Source organism: Bufo gargarizans, chromosome 9 (genome assembly GCF_014858855.1).
Source record: "Bufo gargarizans isolate SCDJY-AF-19 chromosome 9, ASM1485885v1, whole genome shotgun sequence".
Taxonomy (NCBI): Eukaryota; Metazoa; Chordata; class Amphibia; order Anura; family Bufonidae; genus Bufo; species Bufo gargarizans.
In genome coordinates, this window is record NC_058088.1 from 76,443,393 (window position 1) to 76,467,684 (window position 24,292).

At 46.0% G+C, this 24,292-nt stretch overlaps 1 protein-coding gene across 2 annotated transcripts in view; it reads left to right on the forward strand.

The window, feature by feature from the left end:
* MTMR1 (myotubularin related protein 1) overlaps positions 1 to 24,292 on the forward strand; it is a 97,569-nt gene that overhangs the window by 62,536 nt on the left and 10,741 nt on the right. For both annotated transcript variants that reach the window (XM_044306048.1, XM_044306050.1), the window contains 5 exons: positions 4,980 to 5,165; positions 5,934 to 6,140; positions 6,942 to 7,034; positions 11,674 to 11,787; positions 12,509 to 12,685. In XM_044306048.1, the coding sequence (XP_044161983.1) occupies positions 4,980 to 5,165; positions 5,934 to 6,140; positions 6,942 to 7,034; positions 11,674 to 11,787; positions 12,509 to 12,685 (777 nt within the window). The remainder of the gene's footprint in view (positions 1 to 4,979; positions 5,166 to 5,933; positions 6,141 to 6,941; positions 7,035 to 11,673; positions 11,788 to 12,508; positions 12,686 to 24,292) is intronic.

Genomic DNA, 24,292 nt, shown 5'->3' on the forward strand with positions numbered 1-24,292 from the left:
CACGATATATCGAAAAAATAATCGAATCGCGATAATCGCCAAATGTGATATGGCGATTTGGCCGACCCAAAAATGCTGCGATTATATACGAAGGGGCCCCGCGCACATAACTGGCTTTGTGTCTAAAGTATTTTACTACTGTCTGAAACAAGCTCTCTCCTATTGATAAAATGGCCAGCCTCTGTACTCACTTTCACTTTGAATGCACTGCAGGGAGCGGCTTCTGGTGCAGCTACATCACTTCCGGATATAGACTTTTGTCCGGGCATAGAAAAGTGGCAGAACACTCCTGCTTCCTGAATTAATTGGAAGGAGCGTGACTACGTGACGTCAGTCACGCGCCGGCCGGCCCGCTCGCTACTGTGCATTCATAGTGAAAGTGAGTACAGAGGCTGGCCATTTTTTCAATAGGAGAGAGATTGTTTCAGACAGTAGTAAAATACTTTACACACAAAGCCAGTTATGTGCACAATTTAGGACTTATGAGGGGACAAATAGGGCCATAAGGGGGACCAGAATAAGATGCTATATGTGTGTCTTATGCTGGCCCCCCTCATGGCCCTATGTGTCATAGCACACATCCCCTATAACAGTGCCATCCACAGATCCCCCATAACCGTGTCCTCAACAGATACCCCATAACCGTGTCCTCCACAGATCCCCCATAACCGTGTCCTCCACAGATCCCCCATAACCGTGTCCTCCACAGATCCCCCATAACCGTGTCCTCCACAGATCCCCCATAACCGTGTCCTCCACAGATCCCCCATAACCGTGTCCTCCACAGATCCCCCACATAGCAGCGTCATCCACAGATCCCCCACATAGCAGCGTCCTCCACAGATCCCCCACATAGCAGCGTCATCCACAGATCCCCCACATAGCAGCGTCATCCACAGACCCCCCCACATAGCAGCGTCATCCACAGATCCCCCACATAGCAGCGTCATCCACTGACCCCCCACATAGCAGCGTCATCCACTGACCCCCCACATAGCAGCGTCATCCACTGACCCCCCACATAGCAGCGTCATCCACAGATCCCCCACATAACAGCGTCATCCACAGATCCCCCACATAACAGCGTCATCCACAGATCCCCCACATAACAGCGTCATCCACAGATCCCCCACATAACAGCGTCATCCACAGATCCCCCACGTAACAGCGTCCTCCACAGATCCCCCACGTAACAGCGTCCTCCACAGATCCCCCACGTCACAGCGTCCTCCACAGATCCCCCACGTAACAGCGTCCTCCACAGATCCCCCACGTAACAGCGTCCTCCACAGATCCCCCACGTAACAGCGTCCTCCACAGATCCCCCACGTAACAGCGTCCTCCACAGATCCCCCTCGTAACAGCGTCCTCCACAGATCCCCCACATAACAGCGTCCTCCACAGATCCCCCACATAACAGCGTCCTCCACAGATCCCCCACATAACAGCGTCCTCCACAGATCCCCCACATAACAGCGTCCTCCACAGATCCCCCACATAACAGCGTCCTCCACAGATCCCCCACATAACAGCGTCCTCCACAGATCCCCCACATAACAGCGTCCTCCACAGATCCCCCACATAACAGCGTCCTCCACAGATCCCCCACATAACAGCGTCCTCCACAGATCCCCCACATAACAGCGTCCTCCACAGATCCCCCACATAACAGCGTCCTCCACAGATCCCCCACATAACAGCGTCCTCCACAGATCCCCCACATAACAGCGTCCTCCACAGATCCCCCACATAGCAGCGTCATCCACAGATCCCCCACATAGCAGCGTCATCCACAGATCCCCCACATAGCAGCGTCATCCACAGATCCCCCACATAGCAGCGTCACCCCCAGCCGCGTCAGCGGCTCATATGGGAAAATCCAAGCAAATAGACCTCTAGCACAATTCCCTTAAAATATTGCATCGCATATCGTTATCGCAATTTTTAGGGCCCTAATCGCAATCGCACAAAATTCCCATATCGTGCAGCCCTAATACACACTTACACAGAGAATTCTATCAATCACTGATAACGCCTCCCCTGTGTACAGCTATCAGTGACTGACCGCTATATCTGTATACGCACTTACACAAAGAATGCTATCAATCACTGATAACACCTCCCCTGTGTACAGCTATCAGTGACTGACCGCTATATCTGTATAAACACTTACACAGAGAATGCTATCAATCACTGATGACACCTCCCCTGTATACAGTGATCAGTGACTGACAGCTATATCTGTATACACACTTACACGGAGAATGCTATCAATCACGGATAACTCCTCTCCTGTGTCCAGCTATCAGTGACTGACAGCTATATCTGTATACACACTTACACGGAGAATGCTATAAATCACTGGTAACGCCTCCCCATGTACAACTATCAGTGACTGACAGCTATATCTGTATACACAATTACACAGGAAATGCTATCAATCACTGATAACTCCTCCCCTGTGTACAATTATCAGTGACTGACAAGTATATCTGTATACACACTTACACAGAGGGGGGTGGGGTACCTGGTCATCACCTTGCTTTTGAAGACCCTTCTAACATGTTTATGGTGGATATTATATACTGGGTAAAGCAGCGAAGGAGCAATAATGCTTACGACTGAGTAAGATTGTCATAGCAACATATTATGGGAAATTGTGAAAATCTGTCTAGAGCTTACTTTGTGGAGAAAGCTGTGTAATCTGTAGAAATCAGATATTGGTCATGTACAGACAATAGGCATTGCAGCTTGAGCGGCTGTCGCTGATAATGGCTGTGCCTTTGTGAAGCAGAGCTGTAATGCAGCAGACATTGAAGAAATTAAGAGGGTCGGCCCATGAACAATACGATTTATCACCTATCAGCCGCATATAAGTGATAAACATATAATCGTTGTGGGGCCGACTGTCGGAACTCACACTGAGCACCAGAACTGGGTCCCCTCGTCCTCAAATTCTAATTGAGAAAAATACAAGTCCAGTTGCTGATTACTACTGATATGTGCATCCACATCATTTTCTAAATACAAGTGATGAGTCAGGGGGGCATGTGCACATGATTGGTCCACATGGCCCGGATTCATTGTATACAATGGTTTTTAGCCCATTTTTGTTGTGTGTTGCTTTAAATAAATTTGATACTTTCTTAGATGTGCGGTCTCTATCTCGGTATTCTTTTTCTTTAAATTACATTTTCTAAATACAAATTATAAATTAAAAAAAGACCAAATAGTGCTTTTAACCATATTGTAAATGCCAGCGGCCTAGCTCCTCACAGCTGTCAGGTCTCAACTTCCGGTCCAGGGTCTCCCAGCATGGAGATCAGTGCTCCCATAGGTGTGAGATCTCTCTAGTTATTGCAAGATCTCACTGGACCGACTTTACCCTTTAAGGACTGGGCCAGTTTCCGATTTTGATATATTTTTTTTTTACTCTGCTTTCCTGGAGCCATGCCATTTTTATTTTTCTGTTCACATAGCCGTATGAGGGCTTGTTTTATGGCCGGACAAGTTGTACTTTCTAATGGCACCATTTATTAGATTTAGTGGTGACTGGAAAACAAATTCCAAATGAGGCGGAATTGGGGAAAAAAAGCAATTCCGCCACAGTTCTACACATTTATACAATTTTTCTTGTGTTTTAATAAATTAAGACTTGTTTAAAGAATGTTTTTGAATCTTCATATTCTGACCCCCATAGCTTTTTTTTATATTTTCATCTACGGAGCTGTGTGAGGGCTCATTTTTGGTAGGGTGATCTGTTGTTTTTATTGATACCATTTTGGGGGGGTGTATGACTTTCTGATCACCTTTTAATTCAGTTTTTCGGAGAGCTGAAACGACAGAAAACAGCGAATCAGCCATTTTGATTATTTTTCCTGCTACAGCGTTCATCGCACGGGAATACATTTATATTTTAATTGTTTGGGCACTTTGGGTCTCGGCAATACCTCTATTTCTTTATTTTTATTTATTATTTTTAGGCTACATGCACTCAACTGTTGTGTGTTTTGTGGTCCTCAAATCGCCAATCCGCAAAACACGGATGGCGTCCGTGTGCATTCTGCAATTTGCGGAACGGCATGCACAGCCTTTAATATAACTGCCTATTCTTGTCCGCAAAGCGCGGACAAGAATAGAACAGGTTAAATTTTTTCGCGGACCACTGAACGGAGCAACGGATGCGGACAGCAGACGGAGTGCTGTCCACATCTTTTGCAGCCCTATTGAAATGAATGGGTCCACATCCGAGCCGCCAAAATTGCAGCTTGGATGCGGACCAAAACAACGGCCGTGTGCATGAGGCCTTAATATGAGAAAAAGGGGGTGATTTACATATTTTTAGAACCTTTTTTCTTTTACTCTTTTTAAGTCCCTCTAGGGGACTTGACCATGCGATCATCTTATTGCTTCTCCCATAGATTGCAATGAACTACCATTGCAATCCATAGGAACTTCGCTATGGCAGGCCTCGGCTTTTTCAGAGGTCCTGCGGCTGCCATAGCAACAGAATGGCTCCATCGGTCTCGGGGCTAAAAATGCATTCCAGCAATTTGAAGTTATCCCCTATCTACCTATTAGATCAGTGGGGGTTTTATTGCTGGTGTTTCCGGAAAGGTCCCATAGAGATGAATGGAGCAGCAGTGCACATTCTCAGGGGTCCTGCAGTTATCCTCTATAAACGTCATATTTAGGAATACCCCTTCAAACAGTGCTCTTAACTGCTGTATTACAGCACTTTATCTTTTTCCTCATATGCACTTTAGCACAGATGCGAGTCATTTGCCTAAAATGTTTAAGGTTTAAAGCTTTTTTTTTTTTTTTTTATGTTTAGACAATGTTTCTTTATCTTTTACAATTAAAGAGATAATGTCAGGGTGGTGATGGGTGTTCTTTAAAGTTTCATACTTCACAATAGCGTAAGACGTCTTTGTCCGGTTGCGATTTCACAGCTTAATTTAGTATTTTCTATGTTTCAGGCTAAAGGAGGGGGATACGAGGGTGAAACCGCTTATCCCAATGCTGAGCTCATTTTTCTGGAGATTCACAACATCCATGTCATGAGGGAATCTCTGCGTAAGCTGAAGGAGATTGTGTATCCATCCATTGATGAGGCTCGCTGGCTGACCAACGTGGATGGAACACACTGGCTCGAGTATATCCGGGTAAGGCGCGCAGCACTGCTGGGTTTGGCAGTGGTTTCGCTCATTATAGTGTCAGACGCCTAAACTAAGGTGAAGCCTGATGCTGATTGCCGTGGATCTGGCTTCTGAGATCCCTGAAGTCGTGGCCAGCCATACATTTTACCTGCAGGGACATATGTAGGCGGTACCTGGCGGTGCTTCGCCTCCCTCCGATCCTCCTAGAAGTGCATGTATAGTGTCTTTACACATGAAGAGGAGCAGCTTTTTGAGTATCATAGTTAGACAGCTGCATTATTCATTAAAGGGGTTATCCTATAATTAATGTAAAAATGTGATATCCTATAATAACAAACTTAGAACCAGCACTGTGCCTCACATGGATTCATTGCCCCAATTGCTCTGCTAGATTGATTTCAAGCTGTCAGTTTAGAGGGGATGTCCTTGCTACTGCCGCTGGTGGCAGTTGAAGGCTGGAACCGAGCATGTGCTTCCATCTCAGTGCGCAGGGCACAGAAATTTGAAAAAGAGCAAACAGCAGGTGGCGCTATACAGATACATTTCAGTGAATAACTGAAATGTTTAAAACATGCAATTTTTTGTGGGACAACCCCCTTAACTCAAAGCTGACGAAAACATGATGGACATAAGAGGTCAGTCTTTTGGGAAAAGGTCTAGGTCTGGGTCTGGTCCGGTGTCAGTATACAGGGTTCCACATGGGGCATAGAATTATTTTCTCTCACATTATGTATTTCTCTTTACTGTTGTTTGTAATGTTCTCCGGCCTTTCAGATGCTCCTGGCAGGTTCTGTGAGGATTGCAGACAGGGTTGAATCAAGCAAGACCTCGGTTGTGGTTCACTGCAGTGACGGCTGGGACCGGACGGCACAGCTCACATCACTGGCAATGCTAATGCTGGACAGCTATTACAGGACTATCAAGGGCTTTGAAGTTCTGATCGAGAAGGAATGGATAAGCTTCGGCCACAGGTTTGCTATGGTATGTATGTGGAAGCTGGAATGTAAATGAGCAAAGAAACCTGATTGACAAGGCACCAGAAATGCAGCTATCCGTTACTTATTTGCTTCTGTTAATACAGGTCTTTAAAAGGGGTCCTCTCACTTCAGCACATTTATCATGTAGAGGAAGTTAATTCAAGCCACTTACTAATTTATTGTGATTGTCCATATTGCTTCCTTTGCTGGCTGGATTCATTTTTCCATCACTCTATACACTGCTCGTTTCCATGGTTACAACCATCCTGCAATCCAGCAGCAGTGGCCGTGCTTGCACATTTTAGGAAAAAATGTGCCAGCCTCTCTGGTGGTTTGGACCGTGGGAGCGAGCATAGACCAGAATGTGCAGTATCTGGTCGTAACCATGGAAACGAGCAGTGCATAATGTGATGGAAAAATGAATCCAGCCAGCAAAGGAGGCAATATGGACAATCGCAGTACATTAGGAAGTGCCTGGTATTAACTTAATCTACATGATAAATGCCATTGGCTGAAGTGAGAGGACCCCTTTATGGATCTGATCTATGGACAGCCCTAGATCAGTTTGCGGGTTCTCCTGAGACCACTTATAATATTATATGGTGCTTATTAAAATATAGTCTGAGAGGGGGGGGGGGGTCACTCTTACTAGCGGCTCTGGCTCCTAGAAGGGGGTCCCAAAGCAGGGGGCACCCGTTTATGACATCCTCATGCTGTAATGGGTAATTATTCTGCATTAATAAAATTGATTGCTTTGTAAATTTGTTAATTTTATTTTTTTATATATATTTTTTTTTTTCCCCAGAGAGTGGGCCATGGGGAGGATAATCACGCAGATGCAGACCGGTCCCCAATTTTTCTTCAGTTCATTGACTGTGTATGGCAGATGACGAATCAGGTAAATGTTTCCTCATTGCTATGGCATAGTCCGCCTCTACAAGTCCACTAGATGTTGTGCGCACTTGTATAGTTTTATCCACTGTAGGTGGTGCTTTATTTTGCTACTGTAGTTTGTGTTTAAAATTTGGGCTAAGGAGTTTTTCCTATGACTTATAAGGTGGCAACATATTCCATAGTGCAGCGCAAAGGTTAGAATGGCTGACGTCAGCCCCAGCCTCCAGCGGACCCCGCCATCTACACTCACGAGGGCTCATTTCATGGGACGCAAACTAACCTGGAATACTATGTGGTGGTTTTTTGGGGGGGAACTGTGGGAAGAAACTGGGGTACAATACATACCCCTAGGAATGTGGATCTATGAATTGCTAACCCGTTAGCTTGAACGACCAGAAGCTTTTTAGCAACTTTTGTGTTGAGCTATCAGTATTATTTTTTCATGACATCTAGGTCTTTTTTTTTTTTTTCAAAAAGTAAAAAAATAAAAATAAATTGGTGCAGCAGTATATGTATAATCGCACGGGTTTAAAACGCAGGACCATGCGCTGTACATTAGATTGTAATAGTTTTTTTTAATAGTTTTTTTTAATTTGATGGTGGTTAATAATATATGACATCTGTGTGGACTTTTTTTATTTTTTTTTTTAATGCTTTAATTGAACTTTTAGGCAAAGACTGAAAATTCTACTTTTGACCAAAGTTATGGAACTCAGTGAGGCATGTGGATCTCCATACCTCTGGCCAAAAGCTGACTCTTGATGAAAAAAATGGACAACTTTAATAGAACAGGTTGTGAAGGTCAATTTACTACGCGATAGGCTACTTTCGTTTTGGCTTTCCATTTGTGAGATCCGTTCAGGGCTCTCACTAGCGGTTCCAAAACGGATCAGTTTGCATTCTAATGCATTCCGAATGGAAAAGGATCCGCTCAGAATGCATCAGTTTTTATCCGTTCAGTCTCCATTCCGCTCTAGAGGCGGACATCAAAAAGCTGCAAGCAGTGTTTTGGTGTCCGTCTGACGCAAATGAGCCAAACGGATCCGTCCTGACACACAATGTAAGTCAATGGGGACAGATCCGTTTTCTATGACACAATCTGGCAAAAAAAAACTGATCCGTCCTCCATTGACTTTCAGTGGTGTTCAAGACGGATCCGTCTTGGCTATATAAGGCTACTTTCACACTAGCGTTCGGGGCTCCGCTTGTGAGTTCCGTTTGAAGGCTCTCACAAGCGGTCATGAATGGATCCGTACAGCCCCAATGCATTCTGAGTGGATGCGGATCCGCTCAGAATGCATCAGTCTGGCACCATCTGTCCTCCGCTCCACTCAGCAGGCGGACACCCGAACGCTGCTTTCGGGTGTCCACCTGGCCGTGCGGAGGCAAACGGATCTGTCCAGACTTACAATGTAAGTCAATGTGGACAGATCCGTTTGAAGTGATCCGTCCCCCATTGACTTTCAATGTAAGTCAAAACGGATCAGTTTGCATTATCATGAACAAAAAAGGATCCGTTCTGAACAGATCTAAGCGTTTGCATTATAGGTGCGGATCCGTCTGTGCAGATACCAGACGGATCCGCACCTAAACGCAGGTGTGAAAGTAGCCTTAAAGGATAACTGTCACACTTAGACCCTAATTTAAATTTTTATATATGTAGTTACTAATAACATGATATTCCAGAATCAGTTACTATTAGACTGACTTACCCCATATTTAATAAGATTCAGCCCTTAGCAACCAGTCTGCATAAAACTGCAATTTCACTATTCAGTTAAGATGGCCGCCACTGCCCTCACCCTGAGGCTAATCCCGCCTGCCCTGACTAGCCAGTAACAATAGCCCCCCAAAAGTGTCAGTAACCAGAGCCCTCCCCCCTAAAGGGTTAATCTCCTGCAGCACAGAGGGGTCCTCTTACCACATGTTGCTTTCATTTATACACTGAGCAGACGGCAGATCTCCCTTCTCTGGTCTGCACTGCTTCAACTCTACATTCTTCAGCTCTGCTGAGTGAGGGAGCGTCTGCCAAGTGCAGGGACAGGGAGAAGTGCACACAGCCCAGGCACTGTTATCAGCTGCTGGGGAGGACCTGGCTTTAATCATTTACTTACAGTCCCTGGCTGTCTGTAATCTGACCTTGCACGCTGCCTGCTTCTGCGTCCTCCGTCCTTCAACACATAGACGGACCTGCATAGCAACCTTATTTTAAAGGGAGTCTGTCAGCAGATTTACCCCTTTTTAACAGTTGCCATTATGCTGTAGCCGCAAAACAGACGATTAACACGGTACCTTTAAACGCTTTGGTGGACTTTTAAATCTGCCAAAAACGAACTTTGATGAGGGCTCGCAAGTGCCCAGGGCGGAGTCCACCGTGTTGGAGCCCAGGCAGCTCTGCCTCTTCGGCTCTTATCCCCGCCCAGCCTCCTCCTCTGCTCGCCTATCTGTTGTCTCTCCCCCTCAGCGAGATCCCGCGCCGACGCGATGACTTCCTTGGTCGGGGCATGCGCATAAGCTACTGCGATGCCGTGTCAGCAATGGGCATTGCAGTGCGCATGCCCCGGCCAAGGAAGTTATCGCGTCGGCGCGGGATCTCGCTGAGGGGGAGAGACAACAGATAGGCGAGCAGAGGAGGAGGCTGGGCGGGGATAAGAGCCGAAGAGGCAGAGCTGCCTGGGCTCCAACACGGTGGACTCCGCCCTGGGCACTTGCGAGCCCTCATCAAAGTTTGTTTTTGGCAGATTTAAAAGTCCACCAAAGCGTTTAAAGGTACCGTGTTAATCGTCTGTTTTGCGGCTACAGCATAATGGCAACTGTTAAAAAGGGGTAAATCTGCTGACAGACTCCCTTTAAGCACAGGTAAAAGTAGGCAGTACAGGGAACAAAACTGTGGAATTAAGGGGTAATTGAATGCACAGTGAAAAGTTGAAATAGGGCCACCAAGCAGATATACTTTAAAGATAATACAGATATACTTTAAAGATAATACAAACGGATCAGTTCTGAACGGATGCAGACTGTTGTAGTATCTGAACGGATCCGTCTGTGCAGATCCATGACGGATCCATACCAAACGCGTGTGAAAGTGGCCTAAATGCTATGGATTTACTTCAGATTGCATTGCAAAGAGTGAATCCGCGGAATAAATGGACAGTCTGCAGATTTTATTATGGAAACTCCTCAGTGTGACGATACTGCTGATAGCGTGGATAGTATGCAGATAATCCACAGCCGTTACGCCACTTGTCGCTGTACCCTAAGGCTACAGTCACACGACGGCAGTCACACGTCCATTTTAAGAACAATTGTAGTCAGCAGTTTTAACAGACATCAAAAAATAGATGATGTTCTGTTTTATCCTCTTCACTGACCAGCAGCCCCCATACAATTGAAGGGGACCGTTTTTAACGTCAGTTTCTCAGAAAAGCATCAGGTAAAAATAATGTCTGTTAAAAACTGACAGTGTGAATAGAGCCTTACGGTGGCTGCACACGAAATCCGCACCAAAACCACGCATAAATCCGCACAATTTATTGCGATTTGGTGCAGTACTTTTTGTGGATTTGATGTGGATTTTCTGCAGATCTCAGTCCACCCTTCCATTGAAAAGGGTGAAATCCACAAAAAATTTAAAACCTGCAACAACTGACGTGCTGCAGATTTCAAAATCCGCACAGCAGGTAAATTTTTGCACCCTAAGGGCTGTTTTACACGAGCGGATGCCGTGCGTGACATCCGCTGCGTGAATGACAGCCAAGACCCGATGCGGACTGCAGAAGCACGGAGCATTAACATGATTGATCCTGCTCTTTGCCTCTCTGTGATCTCTTTACTACGAAATCACGGTGACAACTTTATCTCACTGATTTTCGTAGTAAAGAGATCACAGAGAGGCACGGAGCAGGATCAATCATGTTAATGCTCCGTGCCTCTGCAGTCCGTGTCGGGTCTTGGCTGTCATTCACGCAGCGGATGTCACGCACGGCATCCGCTTGTGTAAAACAGCCCTAAGGATTCACACGTCCACATACATCCGGTGCTGACCCATTAATTTTTTTTAGTCCGCATCCGCACTTCCGTTCCGCGGCCCCGCAAAAAAATAGAACATGTCCTATTCTTGTCCGCAGACACGGACAAGAAAAGGCATTTCTATTTAGTGCCAGCGGTCCGCACATGACCGGTGTTCGTGTTTTGGGGATCTGCAATTTGCGGACTGCAAAACACTGCAAATGTGTAGGGACCCAGTTGCGGAACGGATGCGGACCCATTTTGCGGACGTGTGAATGGACCCTAAGAAGTATAAAAGCCAAGTGTACATGAGATTTGACTGATCGTTTTTTTTTTTCCTGCACAAAATCCTTGCAGAAAAATTGTGCGTAATCTGCACCGTTATACAGACCCTATAATGCCACTACACCTGGATCCTGACCATATGGTGGCCATATTCTAGCCTCTGGTCTATGATCTGTGGTGGTTCGGGTCTGCCTTTTATTCATCTTTTCATATGGTCACAATAGTGTCTGTGATCCCGACATCTTGGGTACAGAAAATGTTCTGGCTGCTGGTGAGAAGGGGGAGCGGACATCTTGGTGCGGAACAGAATCTGTATATTGTAATAACTCTTCTTTGTTTCGTTCATTTAGTTTCCCGCAGCCTTTGAATTTAATGAGCTTTTCCTCATCACCATTCTGGACCATCTCTACAGCTGCTTGTTTGGCACATTTTTATACAATAGTGAGCAGCAGAGAATGAAAGAGGTATTTTTTTTATATTATTATTTTTATTATATTTTTTATAATTATGTGTATACATTGTGTGTGTATATGTATGTATGTGTATATATATATATATATATATATTACGTTACATACATACACTATTTCATGGCATGTCATGGTCCGGCATTATGCTGAACTCGTACTGATCACATTTACGGCATCTCAGCAGACCCCATACAGGGCTGCTCTACGAGAACCGTTGGTTCAGCCAGACGACAGATGCTAAAGTATTAGGCCATACAGAAAAGTAGAAAATGTCTTGTAAGATGCCACACAGCATTTGTAATGACACATGTGTCCTAATAGTAACCATCTGGAAGGAGACACATAGCTGTGTACATGACCTGTCAAAATTCTCTTGCAGGCCACTAGGTGGCGCCACAGTATATATTCCAGATTTCTCTCCGGCCTGGACACAGTCATTATTATTCTTCACATCTTTCCTGATCATCATGTTTCCATAATATCGGACGTAAAGCAGTGCCTCCGTGCCGCTTCACGGAGATAGGATCCCTGTGTTGCTTTTATAAGCAACTTAGTATTCAGTATAATCCATTTTTTATATATATAGAATAACGACATTTGTTTTTGCTCATATAATCCCATTCCACGTATAACTGGCTTTGCATTTTGAATATCCCACAGTATGTGTATGGAAAGAGGCAATGTGTAATTGTTCATTGTGTGTTTTCCCATCTAGGAGGTGCAGACAAAGACTATATCTTTATGGTCGTACATTAATAGCCATGTGGATGAGTTTACAAACCCTTTCTATGTGAATTATGAGCACCATGTGCTGTACCCGGTCGCCAGTATGAGCCACCTGGAACTGTGGGTGAATTACTACATTAGGTGGAATCCAAGGACCAGACCTCAGGTAACCGCCTGTCCACCTATGAACTGTTCACTGGGCTGAACGCAAACATTTTTGCTTATCCTGTTAATATTGGCCATATATAGCTTGATTCTTTATGGGTCCATTGTGGGCAGTAGGAGTCACACCGGACAAGGCCAGACATGTTACTGGAACTTAGGCCTTGAGGAAATCTGCCTTAGGCTAGTTTCACACTTGCGGCAGGACTGATCTGGCAGGCTGGTCTCCGTCCTGCCTGATCCGTCCTTCCGCTGTTTCGCCGGACCACCGCTCCATCCCCATTGACTATAATGGGGGCGGAGCTCTGGTGGTGCACGGCGAAAGCCGCCGCTGTTGGATCCGCTGTTTCGCCTTATCGCCGGACCGCTGCTCCGTCCCCAATGACTATAATGGGGACGGGGGTGGAGCTCCGGCGCAGCACGGCGAAAGCCGCCGGACTAAAAAGTCCTGCATGTCCGACTTTTTAGTCCGGCGGCTTTCGCCGTACTGCACCGGAGCTCCGCCCCCGTCCACATTATAGTCAATGGGCATGGAGCGGCGGTCCGGCGAAACAGCGGAAGGACGGACGGATCCGACAGGGAGGCCAGCCTGCCGGATCCGTCCTGCCGCAAGTGGGAAACTAGCCTAAGTATGGCCACTGAAGGATTGTGTATTACCTTTTTTTTTTTTTTTTTTTTTTTTTTTCCAACTGAAGCATGGCGTGTAATAATAATTTTATTAAAAAAGCACTAATATTCTCCATAGCACTGAACAAAATGTTACAGGGTAAGGCTACTTTCACATTAGTGTTCGGGGCTCCGCTTGTGAGTTCCGTTTAAAGGCTCTCACAAGCGGCCCCGAATGCATCCGTCCAGCCCTAATGCATTCTGAGTGGATGCAGATCCGCTCAGAATGCATCAGTCTCAGTCTGGCAGCGTTTGGCCTCCGCAAACGGATCCGTCCAGACTTACAATGTAAGTCAATGGGGACGGATCAGTTTGAATTTGACACTATATGGCTCAATTTTCAAACTGATCCGTCCCCCATTGACTTTCAATGTAAAGTCTGGACGGATCCGTCTGAAGCTACTTTCAGAATTTTTTCTACAATATAATCCAGACGGATCCGTTCTGAACGGATCCCATCGTCTGCATTATATGAGCGGATCCATCTGGGCAGACCCCAGACAGATCCGCTCTGAACGCAAGTGTGAAAGTAGCCTAAAGTTACAATCAGGAACAATGTTAAAGGGGTGATGTGAAAAATAAAAATCAGACATCATACAGTACATGACCATCTCATTCTAACAAAGCTAGAACCAGCCCTGTGCCTCCCATGGTTCCAGAGCTCTACCCACTCGTTGCTCCAGTTGTTCTGCTAGGTTTAGTTCAGCCTGGCAGCTCAGGGGATGTGCCCTTTCTGCTGTAGCTCTTTCCCTGTAATTGCCACAGGTTCGTACAGAAGATATAGCAGGCAAAGGTTGAAACCGAGCATGTGACCACCTCAGTGAGGTGGACAAGAAGTAAGGAAAAGAACAAACAGCAGGCGGCGCTATACAGATACATTTTATTCAATAGTTCAGTGACTATATTAAATTTTTAATTATGCGCAATTACAAAAGTATTCATATCCAGGTGCTGGTTTGGCAAATGTAGAGTATTTTTCGTTGCACGGCTGCATTAAATATTAGTAGAGAGGGATATGCTCACAATCCTGCAGACTACGGGGGTTGTATAGACTTGTTGAGCCACTTTAGTACCATGGATTTTCCAGTCATTAAAAATTGCGTGCAAGTTTAATATGGAGATATTAGTCCTTTTTTTTTTTTATAATGGACATATGCTGGACAGCATCATTCCTATTTAACACCTGCATGTTTTTTTTTAACCCCTCACATGCTTCTTATCTCTACTGAACCCTGGCTCTCCCCTCCCTTTCTGTCTCGGGATGGATTGTGTTTCACAAGCTGGGAAACGGATTATACCGGTTCATTGAGCAACAGCAGAGCACATTACATTACCTTATAGTTTGTAATAGAGGAGCATGCATCCAGAGGAGGCTAGAAATAGAAGCAATGTCTGTAAGGGCGGAAAGGAATCATGGTAACTGTACTGCTGTGGTAATCCCACCTACAGAAAGCCCTGGCAGCATGAAAACAACGTTCCTGTACCTGGCTGGCAAGACAATGGAAATTACAAAAAACTATTCTGAGCTATAGTGGCATCATCTAGTTAGTACTGAAGACACATATAGGTTCCCTTTTTTTTTTTTTTTTTTTTTCCCTGATTCCATTTTTATTGAGGTTTTTAGTAGGGATCGACCGATTATCGGATTTACCGATATTATCGGCCGATATTCAGGATTTTGAACGCTATTGGTATCGGCATTTATTTTGCCGATATTCCGATAGCGTATGGGGAACACAGATCGCGCTGCTGACAGCGCTCTCCGTGTTCCCTCAGCAGCAGCACAGGGGAGAAGGAGCAGTGTCTCCTCCCCCTGTGCTGCTGCTGCTGCCGCCAATGGGAGGACAGGGGACAGGAGGAGGGGAGGAGCTATGGCCACTGCGCCACCAATAAAGATTAATCTCTCATTTATTCATATACAGGAGGCGGAGCTGGCTGCAGGATCACATAGCCGGCTCCTGACCTCTATGAGCGGTAGCTACGATCTGCGGTAGTTAACTCCTCAGGTGCCACGGATCGCAGCTACTTGTCATAGAGGTCGGGAGCAGGCTATGCGATCCTGCAGCCAGCTCCCGCCTCCTGTATATGAATAAATTAGAGATTAAGCTTCATTGGTGGCGCAGTGCGCCCCCCCGTATTGCACATTGGTGGCGCAGTGCGCCCCCCCTCTCCCCCCCCCCCCCAGTATTAAGCATTGGTGGCGCAGTGCGCCCCCCTCCCCCCCAGTATTAAGCATTGGTGGCGCAGTGCGCCCCCCCCCCCCCCAGTATTAAGCAGTGGTGGCGCATAGGGCCCCCCCACCCCAGTCGCAGTGCGCCCCTCCACAGGATCCCCTCTCCCCTGCTCCTCCGATCGGAGCCCCAGCAGTGTAATGCTGGGGCTCCGATCGGTTACCATGGCAGCCAGGACGCTATTGAAGCCCTGGTTGCCATGATAAGCTCCATGCTGCTGTGTGCACAAAGCACAGAGCAGCAGGGACAGTGTGAGCTCCTATTCACCCAGATAGAGCTCTATCAGGGTGAATAGGACAAGGGTTCTAGTCCCTAAGTGGGCTAAAAGTTAGTTAAAAAATAAAAACACCAAAATATTAAATATAAATGAAAAAGAAAGATTTACAAAAAAAAATACACATTAACAATAAACATTAATTTTCAGCAGATTTGTGGGAATTTTAATTTTTTTTTCAAAAATGAAAATTCCCAGAATATTGGTATAAATTATCGGCTATCGGCCTGAAAGTTCACAAATTATCGGTATCGGCCCTAAAAAATCAATATCGGTCGATCCCTAGTTTTTAGTATAATTTATTCTTTTCAGTAACATGTGATACAAACTTGTAATAAAGATGCATTATGAGAGAGCACGCATGACATTCAGAACTCAAAATAAAAGTAGGTAAGGAGGGGTTAGGAGCTAAATATGTAGAGTTTACATCTGTATGTTTTGAATGTCTCCGATGAGCGGAAAGCGTCCCACAAACCCCAGGTCTTCAAGAATCGTGAGGAATCTAAGGGTGTCACACTAATAAGGTCATCCATTCTCTGGTATAGAGTGATCTCCTCCAACCATTCCTCCGGTGAAGGAGGGGAGGGGGATTCCAGTGTCATGGGATAACTGCTTTTGCTGCCTGAATCATGTATTTCAGAAGTGAGTTCTTGTAGGCTGGGGCATTTAGGCTGAGCACAAATAATAGAAGAGCTTCAGGGGAGTTCTGTACAGGGATGCCCGTCACTTCTCTGATTGTTTTGTGTACAAAGTTCCAAAAGGGGCGTAGGACAGGACAGTGCCACTAAATATGGATCATCGTGCCCTCCTCTGTGTGATATCTCCAACAGCGATCTGACACTGTAGGAAACCATTTGTGGAGAAGCGTGGGCACCCTCCACCATCTGGATAGGATTTTATTGCTCGTTTAATGGGCCTTAGGCCACTTTTACACTCGCGTTTGGTGCGGATCTGTCATGGATCTGCACAGACGGATCCGTTCAGATAATATAACCGTCTGCATCCGTTCATAACGGATCCGTTTGTATTATCTGTAACATAGCCAAGACGGATCCGTCTTGAACACCATTGAAAGTCAATAAAGGACTGATCCGTTTTCTATTGTGTCTTAGAAAACAGATCCGTCTCCATTGACTTACATTGTGTGTCAGAACAGATCTGTTTGGCTCAGTTTCATCACAGCGCAGGCAGCGTTTTGGTGTCCGTCTCTAAAGCGGAATGGAGGCGGATCGGAGGCAAACTGATGCATTCTGAGCGGATCCTTTTCTATTCAGAATGCATTAGGGTAAAACTGATCAGTTTTGGACCGCTTGTGAGAGCCCTGAACGGATCTCAGAGACGCAAAGGTAAAATGCCAGTGTGAAAGTAGACAAGTAGAAATCAGAAATGGGATAAGAGAAAGCTCCTATACCCCTGAGGGGGCTGTGCACATCTGTTCGAATGTTGTTTCGATTTAATGTATGGGTCTTACATATAGAAGTAAGGGGGGGGGGGGGGGGAGTCCCTAACATTTGAGATAGAGGCTTCAGGGAGGATCCCGAAAGGACATGGCAAAATCTAGGGGAGGGGAAGGGACATGGAGTGTGGCTCGGTTAGGGGACCTTTGTTGGTGGTCCAAGGGATGCTCCTGGAGATGGAGACCAGGGTGTGGCGATGACTGGTCACAGAAGGGCCCCTGGTGGATGTTGGGGTTATTTAGCACTGCAGATGCTTTGTGTGTGCCCGCTGGGCCCGAAAGAATTAGCTCAAGACCTTAAAGTAAAGTCCACTGGAATGGCAGAGCTGAAGTCTGTGAGGAGGGGGGTGAGGTCCCTACCCGAACTGACCTGTGGTGCAGCTATGAACGGTGGTGCTGCAGAGAAGTGCAGGGGTTCTGGTAGGTAGAGGGAGGCAAGGCCGGTGCGCGCATGTGGAGAGCGCGATTCAGATGCAGCCGGGAAAGTCTGGTCCGGGCTGTGGAGCCGCTCATGGTGCTCAGCAGAGGCAGGTAGGGAGGGCACCAATGCTGAGCGGCGCCTGCATAGTTGTAAAAAGGGGCTCCTGGGCGCTTCAGACAGCGCTTCTGAAGACCGCATGGCCTGGACACCGGCACCATCTTGAGAGCGCATGGCCTGGTCGCGCAGAGCAAGGCCTGGTGAGGCGGATTACCTGGCGAATAAGCGGGGAAGATCGCCTTAGGAGGACGCCAGGGGAGCTGGTGGTTGGGCTCTACCCTTTTTTAATGTCTTGCCCATCAGGAGTGGCTGGTATGAGGGGAATCTCGCCAGGGATGCAGCAGAGCTCTAGCGGAGCACGTCCTCACTTGCTCATGGCTGGCCACGCCCCCTTGGTACTTTTTCTTAAGCTGTGAAAACCTCTTTAAATTCTTTCCACCACTGGGAGCACAGACCCCAAATTCTTATCGTAATTTTGTGTAGTGGTGGGAAAGGCATCCTATGAATCTTACCTAATGCCATATTCTGGCTGAAATTTGTTGACTATTTGGCCAATAATTTGTTTTTTTGCCATCCATACTGAAAAAGTAGTAGGTCTTGCTACTGTGTTTTGGGAAACTGAGGTTTCAAAAGAACTGCTTGGAAAGTCCTGGCCTAGACAGATGAACATTATGCCCATTGAGGGAAGACAACTTTACTTCTGTGTATCTAAAAAAAAAACAAAAAAAAAAAACTGTACTTAAAAAAGGTGCTTGACTAAAAGTACCCTATTGTTTTGTATATACAGCCCCTGTGAGTCTACCTATTGTTACACGTTTTTATTGAGTGCAAACAAACCCTGCATAGTTTGATTTTATAGTTATGTAAGACTCCACTACCTCTGACCCTCTAGTTCAAACCAACCCCACTAGAAGATGGAGGCAGAAGGAAGGGGCTTACCCATGACTATTCAGCTTCAGAGGGTTTGGAGACTAGCTGTTATGTCGTCTCCCATACACAGCACACATACAGAATAGGCCTGCTCCACTTAGCATCATGGAAGGACATTCTATTGCAGTACTGAGCAGTGTTGCAGTGAATGCCGCATTGGGCTGAGACAGTAGAATGCTTACTGGAACCAGTAGCTTTTCTGTTTGTGTCTCTCACTGCAGCTCCTCCCCTCCCATATCCATGAACTTGTATGGGCAGCAGCTGTAACCTGAACCATCAGTAAAGATGAAAAGCTGTCTCATCTTTGCCTTTCTTAAGAATTTATTTTAGCAGAATTTAGCTTCAGAATATTCTCTGAATGAGGACTGGGATCTTCGTTAGTTACTATGAGTTACTGTTTTACTTTTCTTACACCGATTTTGTGATTGTGGCACATTTACTAAAAAGTTCACTAGAATAAGGCTACTTTCACACTAGCGTTCGGGCGGATCCGTTCTGAACGGATCCGCTCATATTAATGCAGACGGAGGCTCCGTTCAGTACGGATCCGTCTGCATTAATAACTTTAAAAAAATTCGCAAGTGCGCAAGTGCGAAAGTAGCCTGCGCGGATCCGTTCAGACTTTCAATGTAAAGTCAATGGGGGACGGATCCGCTTGAAGATTGAGCCATATTGTGGCATCTTCAAACGGATCCGTCCCCATTGACTTACATTGAAAGTCTGGACGGATCCGCACGCCTCCGAACGGCCAGGCGGACACCCGAACGCTGCAAGCAGCGTTCAGCTGTCCGCCTGTCCGTGCGGAGGCGAGCGGAGCGGAGGCTGAACGCCGCCAGACTGATGCAGTCTGAGCGGATCCGCCTCCATTCAGACTGCATCAGGGCTGGACGGCTGCGTTCGGGTCCGCTCGTGAGCTCCTTCAAACGGAGCTCACGAACGGAAACCCGAACGCTAGTGTGAAAGTAGCCTAAGCTGGGCCAAATGTATTGAGACTTATGCCTCTTAATCAAATTGTCGCATCTTGTGCTGTCCATCTGCCATAAACTGAAATCGACGCCAGCTGTGAGTAAAATGATTGTTATATATGTTAGTGCTTGTGAAAAAAGGTTGCACTTTTCTCTTGTGGACATGTCCTTCTCCATTATACGTGCGGTGTGCTGTCTTCACTAGTGCTCATGTATCATTCCAGCTGCAATAGAGTAACCTGTTTTTGAACAGATTTATTGTCCAGACACCATCAGCAGAATTAAAAAAAGACTGAGATCTTAGGAGAGCCAGCTGTCTTGAGGTGTAGTGTAACCTTTCTGGAAGAATAGAATAATTATATTGCATGGCAATGTGATATGCTCTCTGAATCACAGCTCATTGTCTAGGGTTTGTAATCCATTCTGGTTATACAGAGAACAAAGCATGGATTTATAAAGAGCATTAAGTGAATAGAGTTTACTTCCAAAATTTCAAGAAGACTACAAAGCTGCTTGTAGACAGAGACTGAGCGGGTTCAGAGTGTGAAGAAGTGCTGTCTGTTGGCCATACATGTTATGGGCCCCTGTTACACATTAGCTGGTCAGCAAGTCCTGCCTAAATCAACGGGTTCATCTTACGTGTCCTTTATGGCCAACTTTAGATCTAATTGACTATTAAAGGGGAGATTCTTATTAACACTACTTATCCCCTATTCTGTATTAAGTGTGTGATCATTGTTTGACGGCCGCGACCCCTAGAGATCACAATAATGGAGGTCCAAGAGTCCCCTATGAGAATATAGCAATGGCGCACATTAGGGCTGCAACGATTAATCGATGTAATCGATAATAATCGATAACTGGATTCGTTGCCGACAAATCCAGTTATCGAATAATCGTCCGATTCGTTGCTATGCGGGCGGGCGGTTTACTTTAAGTCACTGCATCTTTATTTTACCTTACAATGACGCTCCAGTAACAGGCAGAGCGGACGGCGGCGTAACGTCACTCATTCATGTGACGCGCCTGCTCCGCCTCCTTCATTCATAAAGTGGGCGGAGCAGGTGCATCACGTGAGTGAGTGACGTTACGCCGCCATCCGCTCTGCCTGTTACTGGAGCGTCATTGTAAGGTAAAATAAAGATGCAGTGATTAGTCTGCTGTGAGCAGCGGGGCCAGGGCTGTTATGGGGAGGGGGATCGGTCTATGGCACTGCTATGGGGAAAGGGATCTGTGCACTGTTATGGGGAAAGGGATCTGTGCACTGTTATGGGGAAAGGGATCTGTGCACTGTTATGGGGAAAGGGATCTGTGCACTGTTATGGGGAAAGGGATCTGTGCACTGTTATGGGGAAAGGGATCTGTGCACTGTTATGGGGGAAAGGGATCTGTGCACTGTTATGGGGGAAAGGGATCTGTGCACTGTTATGGGGAAAGGGATCTGTGCACTGTTATGGGGAAAGGGATCTGTGCACTGTTATGGGGAAAGGGATCTGTGCACTGTTATGGGGAAAGGGATCTGTGCACTGTTATGGGGAAAGGGATCTGTGCACTGTTATGGGGAAAGGGATCTGTGCACTGTTATGGGGAAAGGGATCTGTGCACTGTTATGGGGAAAGGGATCTGTGCACTGTTATGCCCATAACAGCGCCACCCACAGATCCCCCTCTCCATAACAGCGCCACCCACAGATCTCCCTCTCCATAACAGCGCCACCCACAGATCCCCCCCCCCCCATAACAGAGCCGTCCACAGATCTCCCCCCCCCCCCCCCCATAACAGCGCTGTCCACAGATCTCCCCATAACAGTGCCATCCACAATTTTTGCATGATCACCTCTCCATTCACTTCTATGGCACTGCCAAGTACAGCTCTAGAGAGAACAATAACCTTCACTAACCTCTCAGTTGAGAAGTCGAAAGAGAAGAGAAGAGGTGGTGTCATAGTGTAGTAAGTTGGGACATCTTGATGATAAACTATATTTTGCTGAATTTAAAGGCTATGTACACCTTTTGTGGCAATGTTTTAAATTATTGCATTGTGCTCATTTTAAGCTTAAATTTTTTTTTTTTTCCATTTGGTCTTTATTAAAAATGATGAGCCGTTTTCCCTGTACAGCTCTGAGTTTATCTATTTTCTCTCTGCTCCATCAGGCAGGGAGCGGACGGACCCCTGATCTCTGACCTTTATAAACACTTATTAAAGCTCAGTTCTTATTTAAGCCAGATTATTATCAGTAGTTTAGAGATGAGTTATTAGATGACCGACACAAAGTGAAAGTACCATTCGCACAGCTAGAAAAACCTTTTACCCCTTGTAACAGAATGGTTCAATATTTTTAATAAAGACCAATTGAAAAATGTACATAGCCTTTAAAGTCAGCAGTGTAGTGATTCCTACTATGGTGCTAGCTCCTTTTATGCATTTTTATAACTGGGTCCTTGGTTAAACACAGAAATGAAATGACCCCAGCCTAGTTTTTGTGTAGTGTTGGACCACATTCCCACCGCACCAATGTAGTGCTTACCCAGGATTCTACACTGTACCAGTTATAGGGAGCCCAGACATATGGATTAGGCTAAATTTACACTGAGTTTGCAGTGTGTATTTGCACATACATTAAGCATATTCATAGGTCCCAGTTTATCCAATGGAGGTAAATAAAAATGAAAAATCCTCCCAGTGTATATGACATACACAGCAATCGCAGTGTGTATCGGCCCTAAGAAACGTTCCTTCTTTAGATTGTCAGCGCTGGTAATTATTTCATATTACTTATGGAACACCATCATATCCTGCAAAGCTTTGTTCTGCAGTCACAATCTAATTTCCTAGAAAATCTATTAAAGCAGTTGTATGAGATTAGAAAAACATGGCTGTGTTCTTCCAGAGCCAGCGTCGCTCTTGTCCATGGGTTGTATCTGGTATTGCATTGTAATTCCATTCACTTGAATGGGGCTAAACTAAAAAAAGACAACTCGTGGACAAGAGTGACTTTTTCTGGAGAGATACAGCTGTGAACCCTGTTAAAGGAGTCCAGGATCCCCTCTATTTTAAGCAAGCGCCCCTAATGTGTTTGACCAAGTAGAAGAATCCTTCTCACCTGGTCCCCTTTGCTCCTGTCCTACACCCTGTCTGCATTCAGCAGTCTTCTGGTCTCTAGCTTCTTTACTTCTGGCCCGGTGGTGGATGGGCTAACACGTGCTCACCTCAGAGGCGACATGTCACCCAGCAGCTAGTCACTGGTGGGTCTCATGCTGCTTGGGGCCTGCTGAGGCCAATCATTTGTGAATGTCACCACGTTTGCAGCCCAACCGGAAGATCACAGAAGGCAGCCAGGGCACAGGATGGAGCTAGATGAGAATGATTCTTGTATTAGCTTGGGGGGGTTAGCCAAGTACATATGTTGTAGGAGTGTTTGGAAACCCACATAACTGTCATACAGATGTTGCTACAGAAAGGACCTAAACCTAGGATCTAAGTGCTGCAAAAGCAACCTGACTTGCAAAAAACCCACCATGCTGTTATGTATGAGGGTGAACCTCAGACATTTGTGTAGTACTAAGGCCAGTAGGTAGTTAGACACCCAAATTCATTGTGACAAAGGGATTATCTTGCACTGAAAACTTCAGTGGTTGTCCCAAGATGCAAAGTTAGCACTTAACCACAAGGTACGAAATAAGTATCTGAATACTGAGTGAATGGAGTGGTGGTCGAGCATGTGCACTGCCACTCCATTCATTCTCTGGTGGACTGCCGGAGATGGCTTGGAACGCTGTACTGTGCTAGAGAATGAATGGAGCAGCGGTGCGCATGCTGCACCAACACACCATTCGGGGAACTCCAGGCCCTGTTCTCATGATTGGTGGGATCCCAGTGGTCAGATACTTACCCCCTATCCGGTAGTTCTATAGAGAATGAATGGAGCAGCAGTTCACTACTCCACCGATACCCCATTTAGGAAACTCCAGACCCCGTTCTCACGATTGTTGGAATCCCAGTGGTGAGACCCCCACAATCAGATACCCCCCATCGGTCAGTTGTATAGAGAATGGATGGAGCAGGAGTGCACTACTCCACCAACGCCCCATTTAGGGAACTCCAGACTCTGTTGTCATGATTGGTGGGATCCCAGTGGTGAGACCCCCACAATCCAATACTTATCCGCTATCCTTACAATAGGGGTTAATTTTATATCCTGGGACAACCCCTTTAACAGATTAAGGCTTCATAACTCTACCCACATTTCAAAATTGCAGAAGCTTTAGTCCAGCAGCCTGACGTGACCCAGACCATACGTCCAGCATAATATTATAACCTACATAATATGGATAATTACAGTTCCTCTCTATTGTTTAGTTAGAAGTTATCACAAAGTAGACTGATCTGACAAAGGCTTAGCATGGCGGGTCTGTGGATGACTGCAGTGCAATGCTAATTGTCTCCACTGGCTGCTTTTCTAATGGCCAAATAACGCCTTTCCCTGCGAGTACATTTAATTGTCAGAGCTTTCTTATTTAATCCCAGTCAGATAACGTTCTGTTTCTTGATGAACAGAAACGAGGGAGGAAATGCAACTGCAGGAAACGAGGGGAGTCTTGAAGGAAATGT